The sequence below is a fragment of the Perna viridis genome, chromosome 14 (assembly GCF_037379345.1).
Source record: "Perna viridis isolate PV_CMFRI_1.1 ecotype Kerala chromosome 14, ASM3737934v1, whole genome shotgun sequence".
Lineage (NCBI taxonomy): Eukaryota > Metazoa > Mollusca > Bivalvia > Mytilida > Mytilidae > Perna > Perna viridis.
In genome coordinates, this window is record NC_142458.1 from 27,433,805 (window position 1) to 27,448,443 (window position 14,639).

The 14,639-nt window shown below is 34.5% G+C and overlaps 1 protein-coding gene across 1 annotated transcript; it reads left to right on the plus strand.

The window, feature by feature from the left end:
* The first annotated feature begins 2,267 nt into the window (after positions 1-2,267).
* Positions 2,268-11,951, plus strand: LOC148598848 (translin-like). The gene is made up of 6 exons (XM_088561713.1): positions 2,268-2,408; positions 5,426-5,519; positions 5,987-6,083; positions 8,169-8,284; positions 9,231-9,310; positions 11,699-11,951. The coding sequence occupies exons 1-6, from the start codon at positions 2,340-2,342 to the stop codon at positions 11,933-11,935; spliced, it is 693 nt and encodes a 230-aa protein (XP_088417839.1). The 5' UTR covers positions 2,268-2,339; the 3' UTR covers positions 11,936-11,951.
* Positions 11,952-14,639: the final 2,688 nt, after the last annotated feature.

The following is a 14,639-nucleotide window of genomic DNA, read 5'->3' on the forward strand; positions in this document are numbered from 1 at the left end:
AGGTTTTAATTACTGACTTATGGTGGCTCGTGGGCTTTCCCCGGCACGTGGATCGTTAAATTATTAATTGAGGTAGTTATGATATCAATTACCTAAAAGAAGCCACACACCCTTTTATTTCACAATCAGGAGTTTTGATAGCTACAATTGTTGTTGTAACCTTCAGAATCAAACACACTGATTCTTTTGATGTAAAAATTAAAAATAATGTTGCGCGTAATAAGTTTTTTAGCATCATAATTTATGAAACCATAGACCAGAAAACTAAGTAAAGTAAAAACACTGTTGATGATTCTAAGCGTGGCTGTTTTATTAGTCATTTACGTTCAAAGGGTTACTAGTACAGAACTTGTTTTTTTTTACCAAACTGGCTGAAGCCAAAACTTAACTCATCTTATACATGCGTTCAATACACCCAAGCTGAAGAAGGCACACTTTTTACTCATCTTTAACATAAACACCGGACCCAAAGCAGTCACTCTGGTTCTAGCAAAAGAGCGATTCTGTGCGTTTGTAAGAGTCTTTGCTACGTATTTGCATATGGTTTCGCTTTGTTACACTAACATTAATACCATCGGTGTTAATAAATAGATACCCTCAGGAGCAGGGCTTCCCCTTGGGTAAGGGAATAAAAACATTTTATTAGATTAATACCAACGGTGTTAGTCCAAACCCTTAGGAACAGGGTTCCCCTTGGGCAAGGGAGTGAAGTTGTATAATACCATCGGTATTACAAACCCTTTGGTACAGGGTTTTCCCTTGGGCAGGGAATCAAAATGGCAAAGTTTCTTTGTGGAGATTATGGCAAAAATTGCACAAACCTTTGTGTTTACTGTGAATCACGTGAATCATGGTTTCACAATAAATGTCAAAAAATAAAGAAAGACCAGTTCACTATCTTAACGCATTGTAGAAGTATAGACTTCGTCTGTTGTCACTCAAATGGCACCTTTGATTACGACCTCTCTCTAACGCGGTTAGAGAAATATGCGCGTAGAAATTTTTGCTTACGGAGGCAGTGCAAGTTGAAAAGGTTTTATTGCGGGGCAAAGCTCTGACAGGCATTATAATGAGACTGACTTAACTTATTCAGCTCAACCTGCTTTGGTAGAAGACAATGTATCTAAACAGATACTGAATGAGCACAAAATGTCTTTCATTGACAGAAAACCTATCAATGTCTGCAGCAATAGAAATTGTCTCTTTAATGCACTGTCGGTTGATATTACGGGCAATGAAAATCTAGCAAGTCGGCTCAGGGTTTTAACTTGCATTGAACTTGAGTGTAACCAATAAAGCAAAACATGACACTCATAAATATGATCGTATAAGACTTGTATCTAATACATATGATCAGGCATGCAAAAGTGCTGCCACAAACAAAAGCTGGTCATCTGCCTGGGCCATCGTAGGGGCAGCAACAATTATTGTCTGTCCGATTCAGTCAGTCTATCCACCTAAAAATGGGTCCATGGATAAGTCAGTTGGTATCCTTAATCAGGCGCGTATCTGCCGTTAGGCAAAAAAGCTTTTGCCTGCACTTAATTTTTCCAATTTTCTTTTTTTTGGAGATAAAATACATCCAGGAGAGGCATAAATGATGCTCTAAAACGCTATCTCCGCGGAGCTTCGGGGTGGGGGGCTTCGCCCTGGACCTGCTGGGGACCTTAAGCGGCTCCCAGACCCCTGACGTAATTTTGCCTACACTTCAATTTTGCCTCAGCTACGCGCCTGTTAATGTTATCTTTGATCCATTAAAGGGAAAAGCAAAGGAACCTTTGGTTGTAATGTGGACTAATGGGACACCTGACCATTTTATACCACTGGTAAAAATACGTGCTGATACATCTATCATAAGCATAGAAAGCGAGAAAGAATTTCCTCCTTTAAATGGCACTTGTAATAACTCTAAATTGGTCTGTCCTACAATATTTGAAACCACACTGAAATCCATGAATGAAACATCCAATATAAGCCACATGGAATACTCTCTAAAAATTGGAGGAGAACGGTTACACAATGACTTGACTGAATCGGACAGTGAGTCCTGTATGAACGCGCAAGTAGAAAGAGACCTATAACCTTGGTTCCCTTGATTACTCCTTAACATTTCGGTAGACACTGATCATAAACCAATATATCAGTAGATATTGTACTAAACACATCAATAGACATCGAACAAAACATAAATATATGGGTAGACAATGACCCAAGTTCGCGTCTTGTCGCTAAATCAATTTCTTTTCGCTTCTTGACGCTTCTTGTCGGCAATTAGTGAGACCCAAATTTCAAGGGGAAGTAACTGTAAATTATTGTCTCAAAACCAGAAAAAAAAAACAATGAGTAGCATCACAAATGCTTTTGCAGATTTCCAGAAGTTTTTAACTGCTGACCAAGAACTTAGAGAGGTGAACATTCATATTTAATGTTTGTGTCGGCATGAGACGTGCTGTCAATATTTCTAAATCAGAAAAAACGCGTGTTCTATTCGAGTAAAGTGACAACTCAAGCTGGTCCAACTACATGTACTTTTAGGGCCAATTTTTTATTAACTTTGGCATATTGTTAGCGACTTCTTGCACTCGTAATTTCAGTACTTTATATTGCATATGATTTGCATAGTTATATATTAATACTCCCAGTTATGCTGCAGATCTGTGCTTAATCCCTTTTGGGCTTCAGTCATTTGTGGTGGTCTAAAGACAAAACAAAAAATATCTCCAGCGCTGATTCCCAAAAGGGATTCATCTGTGCTGTGTTTACTGCCATAGCATCATAATTCTAGCTTCAAACAAGATAATAATATACATGTGAGTTCCATGTGTGTTTCTTGCTTGTATGAGAACAAGAATTTTACATGAAATGGTCGGTTAATATTATATTATAATATTACCCAGTTTCCAGTATTCAAGTACAGGCTTGTTACATCTGACTTTTTATATCTTACGTTTATGCCTCTAAGGGAGTCTATTTGGAATTCATTATAGGATTGAACAGCTATTTTCGGTCGTTCATGCATGTATAAACAGATCTCAGAGCTCCCAATCTCAAAGGCAGTTCATGTAATGTTTGGGAGTGGAGAGATCCGTTCATACATGCATGAAAGACAGAAAATAGCTGTTTAATCCTTAAAATTCTATCCAACAGTCAAAGTTATAATATGAGAGCCTCAGTCGGTTATATTGATACACTGTGTTTATGTTTACGCTTCAATACACACACATTCCTTTGCACACAGGAGTATATTTGTATACATGGGAGCGCGGACAAATATTTACACATAACCAGCTGCACAACAACAGTGAAGGCAGCATGGACAAAGTGATGGTTGGCATTGAAAAATACGAGATGTAAACAATTCAACAGGAATATAATTATTAAGGAAATACATGAAGGAAGAAGGAAAATTACAAGGTGTTTTCAAGGGTTCAGTCAGACCCAGTTATAAGTTTCTTTCCCCGAGCTGAAAATTACTCGGTAAAATCAATATGCATGTACAAAACTGTATTCTTACAGCTATATTATGCCGTTCAGTGCGTTGCCACACTCTTTCGAACTACACGGCCGCCATATTGGTTTCAAGTTGACTGGCGTTCATGCATGTATGTATAATGTGGCGAAGTTCATGCATGTATGAACTTTCTGGCAACGACGTTCTCGAGCAATCAAAAACGGCTATTAGCATGAAGAATCTCATGATTAGAATTATTGTCAAATTAGAATATATAGATACATTGCACCGAATATATCAATAGACATCAAGCAAAACATGAATATGTCAGTAGACATTGACCCAAATTCACTTCGTGTCACATTGTAAGTGTAAATACTGATTCCAAAAGAAGGATTTGTCCACTACAATAAAATGTCAATGGTCTCGTTAGCCCAATTTAGAAGGGCACATGCCCTTCTTGCCCTTGGTTGCTCCCTCCTTGCACTTGTTTGCACTTGTTTGCACTCTTCTGCCCTTGGCCCTTGGCCCTACCCTTCTGCAGTTTTAACTTGACCCAAAATGCCCTTGTTCCTTTTCATGTTAATTTGAAAAGCCATAAATCTGACAAAAGGTCTTAATTGCTGTCTAAACAGGTAAGGGAGAAATTTTATGACCGTTGATAATCATGGAAAAGCAATTAGCTGATCATGGTTATCCTAAGATGATTGACAAGTAGAAAATGGATTCCGATTTGATCTACATGTATCAAAATTTTATGGACAGACTAACCAAGGGAACCAAGATTCTAGTAGAAATAAAAAAAATGTAATCCAGGGACAAAGACCAGACATGGAAAACGGACAATCACTACAAAGAACATAAAGTAACTAAAATAATACAAAGTAAGAATAGCAAATGAGCAACTCTGGGACCATGGACAGGTGCACCGGTAGTGTAAATGTCCTCTGCTTTTCTAGAAACACTAGTTTCTCATAAAAAGTTAAGTCCGGGATAGACGAAAGAGGAACACCATTTTTGAAAGAATGAAACAACAAAAGGATACTTCCCAGTGTCTTAGCTAGGGCAAAATGGAGGGGTGTCCCGCCCGGCCCCTATCACACCCGTGTCCCTCTGCCCCTATAGAGTACCCCTTAGTGCCTATTTACAATTATCTTAATGGCCCTTTAAGATTTCCACTCTTGTTAATAAATTACCCCAAGCCAATTAAGAAGTGTCACCTTCATTAACTACATCCTGTCGTAATTAACCCTCATTCTTAAAACACTTGTATGGAATGGAAATTTGAGTTCTTTTGATATTACAAGGAAAATGTTAAATGAGCCCAAATTTTCTTTTTGAAATAAGAAAGAATGTTGGATAAGTGTTCTTTATACAATTTTTCAAAGAAATTCAATTTTGGCCAGTTATTAAATAAATATATATATAGTTAGCGAAATAGTGAAAAGTCCCTACAGAATCTGTATAAAATCCATATGGCTTCTCAGAATGGCAGCAGGGAATATCACCTATTGAGTTGTGCTCACAGTAAAGTTTTTTTAATTCCTTTAGTATTTCTGTGAAAAATATAATGTTAGTATTAATAATGAATTGACACAAAATATTAACATACTTTCTATAGCAGCAGGGTTATTATATTTTGTGCATATCTAAATCCAAAACAGCAAAAAATGTCTTTTTTCCCTCTCAAGAATCGTCCCCTGCCAAGCTCTCATAAATACATGCAGCTACTGGTACATTTGTACATAAAAAAGTGTATAAAGGTCATGGTGCAGTACCATGCTCTGTTGCAGAAAGTTCATTAATAAATTTTCATATTTGTTATTTTAATTATAAGTACACTACATGTTTCTAAATCACTTTCCCACAAGTATTTTTATAAAATTTGCTGTTTTATTTTATCATGCCATATACACATATACATTTTGTGTAAACTGAATTATATTTCAAGCATATTTTAAATGCATTTTGTAGGAAATCCGTGTATGTGTACGTGATGTGGAACAGAAAACCAGAGAAATTCACACACAGATTCAGCAAGTCCATCAGACAAACCAGATAAGAAATAGTGGGTATTACACTTCAAGATTCTTAACAAACACGCAAGCATATACATGTAACCTATACAACATAATAGTAAATACTTACAGAGAAAAACCATTAGTGCAAGATCTATAAAATAAGTTTATTTTTGATTAAAAATGGAAAGAGCAAGTAAGTGGTCTATTGTCATATTTTTTATCGATAATTTACTGTTTAAAATCTACAAAAAATATTTATACCCCAACTTGTTAGAATTGAGCTATTTTTCCATCATCTTGTCTGTCTGTCTGTCTATTGGAGGCAATGGCAATAGTTGCTTTAGCACCTTTATATAGCACAGCTACTACTATAAATTCTCACCTGTTTAAAACCTTGTGGATGCCAAAAATGTTGCAGTTATCTGAAATAATGGTACATGTATTTGTATTAGGTTTTTATTAGCAGTGGATGTAGTGAATTTCATGTAGTATTTAAATTCTGATTCTGTTTCAGCCACTGCATTATGCGACAGACTGAAACCAGAATTTACCTGTGTGGTGGAGGAGATTAAAAAATTGGCAGCAATTATTCCAGCAAACCAATACTACAGGTAATTCATGGTAACAGAAAGTAGAACCCTACATTGCTGATTTCTTTTTTACCAAGTCCATTAAGCTGAACCATATATGAATGACCATTAATATAAATACTTTGTTGAGTTGTTTACCTATTTAAAAGGAAATAAGATTTTTTGCCTTTTTCTCCTACTTGCTCCCTATTTTTTTAACAGTAAACAGGAGGCAGCTTGTGGGAGGTTCAATTTTGACTACAACTACATATACATGTTACCTAACATTTCTATGGTGTAATGTATTTACTTAAATTAAGAAAAAGGCAATTTAATTGTAACAGTCGAAATGCTTTCTGACCAATGAAAATGTCTAGTAAAATTGCCTACAGATAATTGATTGTCTCCTGACCTAATGTCTGGTGGTCCATATCCTCACATTTTTCAGAATTTTGGGATGAAAATGTCCAGAATATTTATCATTTTTTATGTCAAATATATGTACCAATAATTTTACTGAATTATTTGTGTGGATTAATAATGACTGGATCAAGGCTTAGCAGGTGAGTTTCAATTAGAGTTATCTCTCTTGGTACCTTACATTTTTGCAATTTACTTAATATGCTGAAAATGACAACTTTTAAACATGAATTTAATTTTTCTAAGCATAAAATATCTAGTTTGGCTCTGACAGTAAAATCTCTAATGGGCAAAGTATGTCCATTTTCTTATTTTCACAAAAATGAATTGTTTTGAACAGTGTGAGAATCACATGGCCAATAGGAAGTTCAATCCAACAGGGCAGGAAGGGGGATACTGGCTGAAATATGATCTTATTTTCTATTGTCTGGTAACTTAGTGAAATAAATTTTTATTGTTGTGGACATCTTTATAAACAATTAATAAATTGTAAGAAATTAGAAAAAAGACAAATGTGAGTTGGTCAATTAACATTGTTGCAGCTTGCTAAAATCCCCCCTAGCATCATGGCTCCCTCTCTGAAGCAAAAGCAACATACTGAAGATAATGCTCATGATCCCATCGCAATTTTGAACTGTATATTATTCCAATGCAAAGATGTATATTTGTTGGTGGTACTAGTAGCCACTGCTTTTAATTTTATGTTGACCCTTTCTAATAACATATAAATAACATGCAGGTTTTTTTCAGAATTTTGAAAGCTTTAGTCACTTATGCGTCTCATGTAGCTAAGAGGGTGATAGAGCAGAGTGTTACCCTGAGAAAATCATTGTCTTCCTGATGCATATCAAACTATCACCCTCTAAGCTATAAGTTATTTATCTTATTATACTGAATGTTCCATTGTCATTCTTTATCAAAGGAAGCATTAACAATCAGTATTTTATGTTTGTCTTTTGTCTTTATTTTCTTCATTCAGATTGTTTTATTTTCTTTGCATTTATTTGAAATTGTAAACATAAACTGGATCATACCCCTTTTTGTGACCTTTATTTAATTTATGGGTGATTAACCTTTTCCCTGCTCACAAACAGAAATATTAAAAAGATGGTTATTTTTTGTTTTCCTTTTTTTCTGTTTTAAGTTTACTTGTATTTAGTTATTTAACAAAAAAAATAAATATGTCTATTAATCAGTGTTATATCAGTTATTGATATTGACATAGTGCATATTGACTCCTTCATACAACTGACTACCACTCTCTGAGACATGTGATAGAGCAGAATATTATTCATGTATTGAACCAATGAAAATTCAGCAAATTGACAGGAAGTATAATAAAGTTAGAAGGACAACTTTTTAGAATTGTAATAACACATTTAAATGGGGTGACATGCCTACCTGCAAGCTGTGAGGTAGAAAATTGAACATGATAAAGTTGGGGCTAATGGTGTTTGACTAGTACAAAACAAGGTCTGTTCATTTGGTCAATTGTTCTCATCCTAAATGCATGAAATATCTGCCATAGGACATTAAACTACAATCAGTGATTCAATCAATTTAAAAAAACTTCCACATTTTGATATTCTCAGGACACTACAAGTATGATTTTTTACCACTGGCATGGGTGGTAGCCACTGCTTTTACATTTATGTCGACTTCCTTCCTAATAAACCTACGAGCTCATACTACGTATTTATATTGCAGGTTCCATGACCATTGGAAGATGGTAATGCAGAGGTTAAGCTTCTTGACAGCATTTATGAAATACCTTGAAACAGAGGAGCTCATATCAAGAGAAGAGGCAGCAAAAACAGTGGGAGGTATAGTGAAAACAAAAACTGGCCTTTTATCATTTGGTTGCACGTACCATTGTAGCTTTGTTGATTTTTTTCCCTTGAAGATGTGATTTTTACTGCTGTGAAATCTTAAGGTGTACTTGGCAGGAGGTAAAATTTTTCAGCGTGATGAGTTTGACCTAGACCGATGAATGAGTTACGGTTCCTGAAATGGATTTTTTTCCTGAATTTTACATTTCCAACTCTGAAAATCTTCTCCTGTGAGACAACTTGTAGGATGCAGTGTAACCAAACATAACATGAAATAGTGTTGGGATATCCTTTACAATTTTTTATCTGTCAAAAACAATACTCAAAATTGAGGATTTGTTGAAATTACTCAAAAACCAATGGGTTTAGCCAAATTTTCACAGGAGAAATTGATCAGCACGGTGAGGTGGCACTATGCAAAATTTTCATAAAAATCTGATGCTCAATGTTTGAGTTGTTGCCCTTTAAGAGTCAAAAAATGACTATTAGAGATTTACTTTATACCATGAAAACCGGGTGCTTAACTAGGATGCTCCCTATTGATTAAATGATTCTTGTGACAATAATATGGTAAGGTTAAAAGTACAGCTTAAGAAAGCTAATAAGACTATTTTTGATTAGGTGAGCGATTCAGGCTCTCTAGAGCCTCTAGTTTAGAGTTAAATACATTATGTAATATTTCATTACTACATTTTCATGTTCAAATCAATATTACGAAGTGGAGGATCCAAAGTTAACCATTTGCTGAGTGAAGATAATTGTGAGAGATCAATGCAGGTTGTCCTGTCATTATACTGATTCCAATGTTAACATGTATTTTTTTCTCTAATTGACAGTATGTGTTAAAAGAGAGTGAAGATAATTGTGAGAGATCAATGCAGGTTGTCCTGTCATTATACTGATTCCAATGTTAACATGTATTTTTTTCTCTAATTGACAGTATGTGTTAAAAGAGAGGACGGTTTCCACATGGATTTAGATGATTATCTTCATGGTGTATTACAGTTAGCCAGTGAACTGGTTAGTATTGATAGTATTGATGTCCTTATTATGGTTTATTACAAAGATGTTTGCTTACTTGCTTATGCCTTTGTTACCAACGGGGTGCATATAGGTCACCAACAACACTCCTCCATCTACCGGCAGTTCTGTTATGTGCTAGTCTGACCATGTCTTGCCACTTGTAACATTAACCCTCTGCGATCATTTCAGCTTGTAGATTTCTTCTCCATGTGTTTCTTGGCCATCCATCACTTCTTTTTCCTTGAGGGTTCCATTGCAACACTTGTCTGGTGATTGAGTTTGCTGGATTTTGTAAGGTGTGATCTATTCAGCGCCATTTCCACTTCCTCAGTTCTACATGTAACTCTATAGAGAGTTGTTTGGTCTTCTCCCATAGATCCACAATTGTGTTTCTTGGGCTATTTGATCTTCAGTATTTGTCGTAAGCAGTTGAAGACTTGAAACTTATTTATGAGGTATTTTTCCAAGTCTCACAGCCAGGATGGTCTTAATATTGGAGTTGAACAATCGAATATTGTTATTTATTTTGATATTACCTGCTCTTCAATTTTACTTATATAAGTTCTCTGTAGTTTCTACGAATTTTAGACTCAGTGGTTTGTGATTCTCTCCATAGTACCTAGATTAAAATCACTTTAAAGTTCAGGATTTTAAAGGTCATTTGCATAAAACTTAGTATGGATTGTTATCTATTACCATTACTGTTTTTAAAGCCACAATTGTTGAGTAGCAGTCCTTCTATAAATTGGACACAAGGTGATTAATGCATGTCAAGAACCTGCCAAATTCAGTCTTATTTCTTGTTCTGAAACAGTAACTGATCACATGACCAGTCTTAGTTTTTCATTTGATTGTTGTGCTTTTGAAATCAAAATTATATACATGTAGATTGTACATGTAATTTGCACTTTGCCAGAGTTATGGTTCTAGACTTGGTTTTATTTGGTTAATTGTATTGGGAGATAAATGTATGATTTTGTAAAAAGTGCAGATCTGAATGCAGAAATGATTATCATTATGTGAAAGTATAGAATATGTAAACTGAAAATCCGTCGTTTGTTTGTTGGGTTTTCTACACCATGAATTACTTAACCATTGGCAGTGTCTGAATTTTATGTGGACTAGTACTTATACGGTCTAAGTCACACTGACACTTGTTTCAAATTATCAGTTAAACTTATATTTGAAGTCACTACTGACTGATTTAATGGTTCTGAATCTTATAACTGGTTATCTGACTTACTGGATGACATGTCTACTACATTGGTTATTAGCTCTGTCTTTACTATTTAAGCATATATTAACCTTTAGATGTGGAAGTAGTAGCAGGGTAAACCACACATACTATATGAAGAACAATTATTGTTAGCTGGTAAAATTAGTTGGTATAAATGGTGTGCTTAAACAAATTCAGCAAAGAACTTAGTTGTATGATTTATAGTAGGATCAGAAATGTACAATCTTTTTAGGATGTCAGTTGGTCATAAGACCAAAGGAAGTCAATTTGCTACATTTGTATACTTCCAGCACAATACAAACTTGCCTTATAATTTGACTATTGGGAAAATTTTAGAAACTGGTCACTGAAATTAAAGTAGCACCTTAAGCTTCGTCTTGATATGATTTTAGACTTTGTTGCTGGTGCGGGATGGAGCTGTTTGTATGTGATATAATTACTTTATTGGTTAAGTACCTCCATGATCTTATCTTTGATTTCTTGACCATCAGGAATGTGTGAGAACATGTACTCTAGGCCTGCCTTAAAATGTTCAATCAGTCACTTACCAATTAAATAGCACATCTGACAGAACAATTTGGAGCCCTTTATGTTTCATACTCCATTTATATATAGGATGTTGCTTAGATAATGTGACTAATCAAATGTGATATCATGTATATTGCAGGTAAAAATAAGATGTTTCAATGAAATAAATCATAAAATCAATCTAAGCATAGTATTATGGAAAATAATTTAAAGAAATATATTGGAAACCCAAGCTATGAAATCACTATCTGTATTGATTCATTATAGGCCATAATAAAAAAAATTCCTAGATTCTCATCTAACTTTGAATAGGTTGGGCTAATTGAATTTTTATTTTTATCAATTTAAGTGAAAAAGTCTTAATTTTCAAGAAATTGACAAAAATTAGACAAAAAAATCAAAATAAATTTTTTTTGAGGGGCTGAAAAAATTGAGTCGTAAAGAGATAAGAATCTAGGATATTTTTTTTTGTTGTTGTAATACTAAATGTTAATTTAATATGTTCTTTCATTTATATTGAAACAGCCATTTGTATTAGTTCATATTGATGATGGTTCTATGTATAAATTTTACCAATACATCAATGCAACTAATTGAAGTATCTATCATTGTCATTTCAGGCAAGATTAGCAGTTAACTCTGTCACAGCAGGAGATTACAGTAGACCATTACGTATAGCTAAATTTATAGCAGAACTTGATGCTGGGTTCAGACTTTTAAATTTGAAAAATGACTCCCTCAGAAAAAGATTTGATGTTCTGAAATATGACTTGAAGAAAGTTGAAGAAATAGTTTATGATCTGACTATCAGGGGACTTAACCGTGTAGAGGCAATGGAACAAGAATGTGAGAAATAAAAATAATTTATCTGCAGCTTTATTATTTTTCCATTGCTCTATTGTCTGATATTATCTATATCTATCTCTTGCTGCTGCCTACATACTAAAAACATTAGCAATTTTCAATGATAATGTTACACTGAAGTTACTGTGATGTAAATATTTTTGGATTGGTTAATGGTGTGCAGCAATCATACTTCATGCCCACTGAAGTTTGTTAATAACTTGTGTATTGGTTGATGGATCTAAGTAATATTTCACCAGAAAGTTCCATACTGTAACTGGAAAGTTAAGACTGATTTTCTGTGTCATGATCCTAACCATTTAGAAATTTATTTTTTTATTTATTTTTTTTTTGCAAAATTAAACCCTATGGATCAAGCAAATACCAAAAAAGACACAATAGATGACAAAAAGAAGATTAAACTATACCTCTAAATATAGGAGAGAACTCTTGACCAACATGCACCTCAAAATGGCATTTCTACAAATTGCTTTATATAGTCTCCTATTTGAGACAAAGGTTCAATTTTTGGATTAAATAGTGTTTTTTAGTAAATTGAATGGTTGATCAGTACTACATAATGTTACAATATTACTTATATAGGAAAAAGTTGATCTCTCAATGCTACATTTTGTTCACATTCAATAAATACTCCTCATCAATTTTCTTTGATTGAGAGCATAATCTATTTGCTCTTGGAACATTCTTATAACAACCAGTTTCCATTACCATTAATTACCTCAGTTTGGTTATAAGTTGTCTAAATTCAGTATCCAGCATAAAATTAATGTCAGGATTTTTAGTTGTCGCCAAAAACATGGCCGCCATTATTACAAATAGAACATAAGGGTCAGGCAGTAGTTTTTTTTGCATATATCTAATAAAAAAATTATGTTTAGTCAAATTCTGACATTAGGTAAAAGTGTGCAGCATAATGAGATCTACCAATAGTCAATTTTCGTGTTAATCTGTTTAGCCTTTTTGGTGTTATGGACTTTTTCTAGGGTTTTTTTTTTGGTTTTTTTTTTGTAATTTTATTTCTTTCAAAAATCTTCTCCTCTGACACTACTTGACCAGCTGGAACCAAAGTTGGTATGAATGTTCCTTGGGATATCCTGCATAGAACTGGTGTGGGGATTTTTGATTCGTTGAAAAACCTCTGCCATTTCTTAAAATAGAACAGGGGTCAGACAGTATTTTTTTGCATATATCTCCAAATCCATTATGTTTAGCCAAATTCTGACACTGATAGTGTCCAGCATGATGAGATATATCTAAGGTAAAAAATTTAATTTGTTCAGCCATGTTGGAGTTATTGCCCTTCTTCAATGTTATTTCTTTCAAAAATCTTCTTTTCTGATACCACTTGACCAGCTGGAACCAAACTTGCTATGAATGTTCCTTGGGGTATCCTATATAAAACTGTTGTGGGATTTTTTATTCCCCCCCAAAAGAAAATGGCCGTCATTTCTAAAATTAGAACATAAGGGTCAGACAATAGATCTTTGCATATGTATCTCCAACACAGTTTGGTTTTGCCAAATTCTTTTTATTGCTGAAATGATCCTTATTATAAGGCTTACAAAAGTCTCCACAGATCAAAGTTGTCAGGCGACTCCTTTTAAGAGTTATTGCTCTTGAGAGGTGAAAAATGATTTTTTTTACAGTTTTCAGCCAATATCTTTAAAACTAGGATAGATACAATGAAACCTTCAATTGCTGAAATGATCCTTATGATACGACCTACAAAAGTTAGTGTCAATCAAACTTGTTGGATGACTTATTGCCCTTGAAAGGAAAAAAAATATGTTTTTAGCAGTTTTCACCCAATATCTTGAAAACCATAATAAATAGAATGAAACTTTCAACTGATGAAAATGATCCTTATGATAAGTCCTACCAAAATGTTCATCGAGTCAAAATTGTCGGACAGCTCCTTGATAGAGTTATTGCCATTGAAAGACAAAAAGAAAAAAAAATAACCAGGACGATTCACGCTCCTGGGAGCCTCTTGTTCAATATAGGTGATCTAAAGTTCAAGAAAAAGCATGGATAAGGGGAGATAACTCCATTACAAAAAAAAAAATTCAAATATCACAAATATGGCTATATTTCAAGTGCTTTTGACTTTTTTCCCCAAAACTATTTTTTTAGATTGCTAATAAAATAAACTTACATGAATTTTAATTCCAATCCATCTGGTCCACATGTTCTGATATTACCCACCGTCGTTTTTATTTGGATATTGATTTGTAGCTTTACATGTATATCAATATCCACAAACAAAAAAGAGAAGAGGATCATATAATGCCCGGACTAATGAGAAGAGGATCACGGAATGCCCGGACTAATGAGAAGAGGATCATAGAATGCCCGGACTAATGGGAAGGGGATCACAGAATGCTCGGACTAATGAGAAGAGGATAACAGAATGCCCGGACTAATGAGAAGGGGATCACAGAATGCTCGGACTAATGAGAAGAGGATAACAGAATGCCCGGACTAATGAGAAGAGGATCACAGAATGCCCGGACTAATGAGAAGAGGATCATAGAATGCCCGGACTAATGGGAAGGGGATCACAGAATGCTCGGACTAATGAGAAGAGGATCATAGAATGCCCGGACTAATGGGAAGGGGATCACAGAATGCTCGGACTAATGAGAAGAGGATAACAGAATGCCCGGACTAATGAGAAGAGGATCACAGAATGCCCGG

Coding starts and splice junctions, on each gene's coding strand:
- LOC148598848 (XM_088561713.1), top strand. CDS start 2,340: ATGAGTAGCATCACAAATGCTTTTGCAGATTTCCAGAAGTTTTTAACT. Junction 8,285..9,230: donor GGCAGCAAAAACAGTGGGAG/GTATAGTGAAAA, acceptor TCTAATTGACAG/TATGTGTTAAAAGAGAGGAC. Junction 9,311..11,698: donor TACAGTTAGCCAGTGAACTG/GTTAGTATTGAT, acceptor TTGTCATTTCAG/GCAAGATTAGCAGTTAACTC.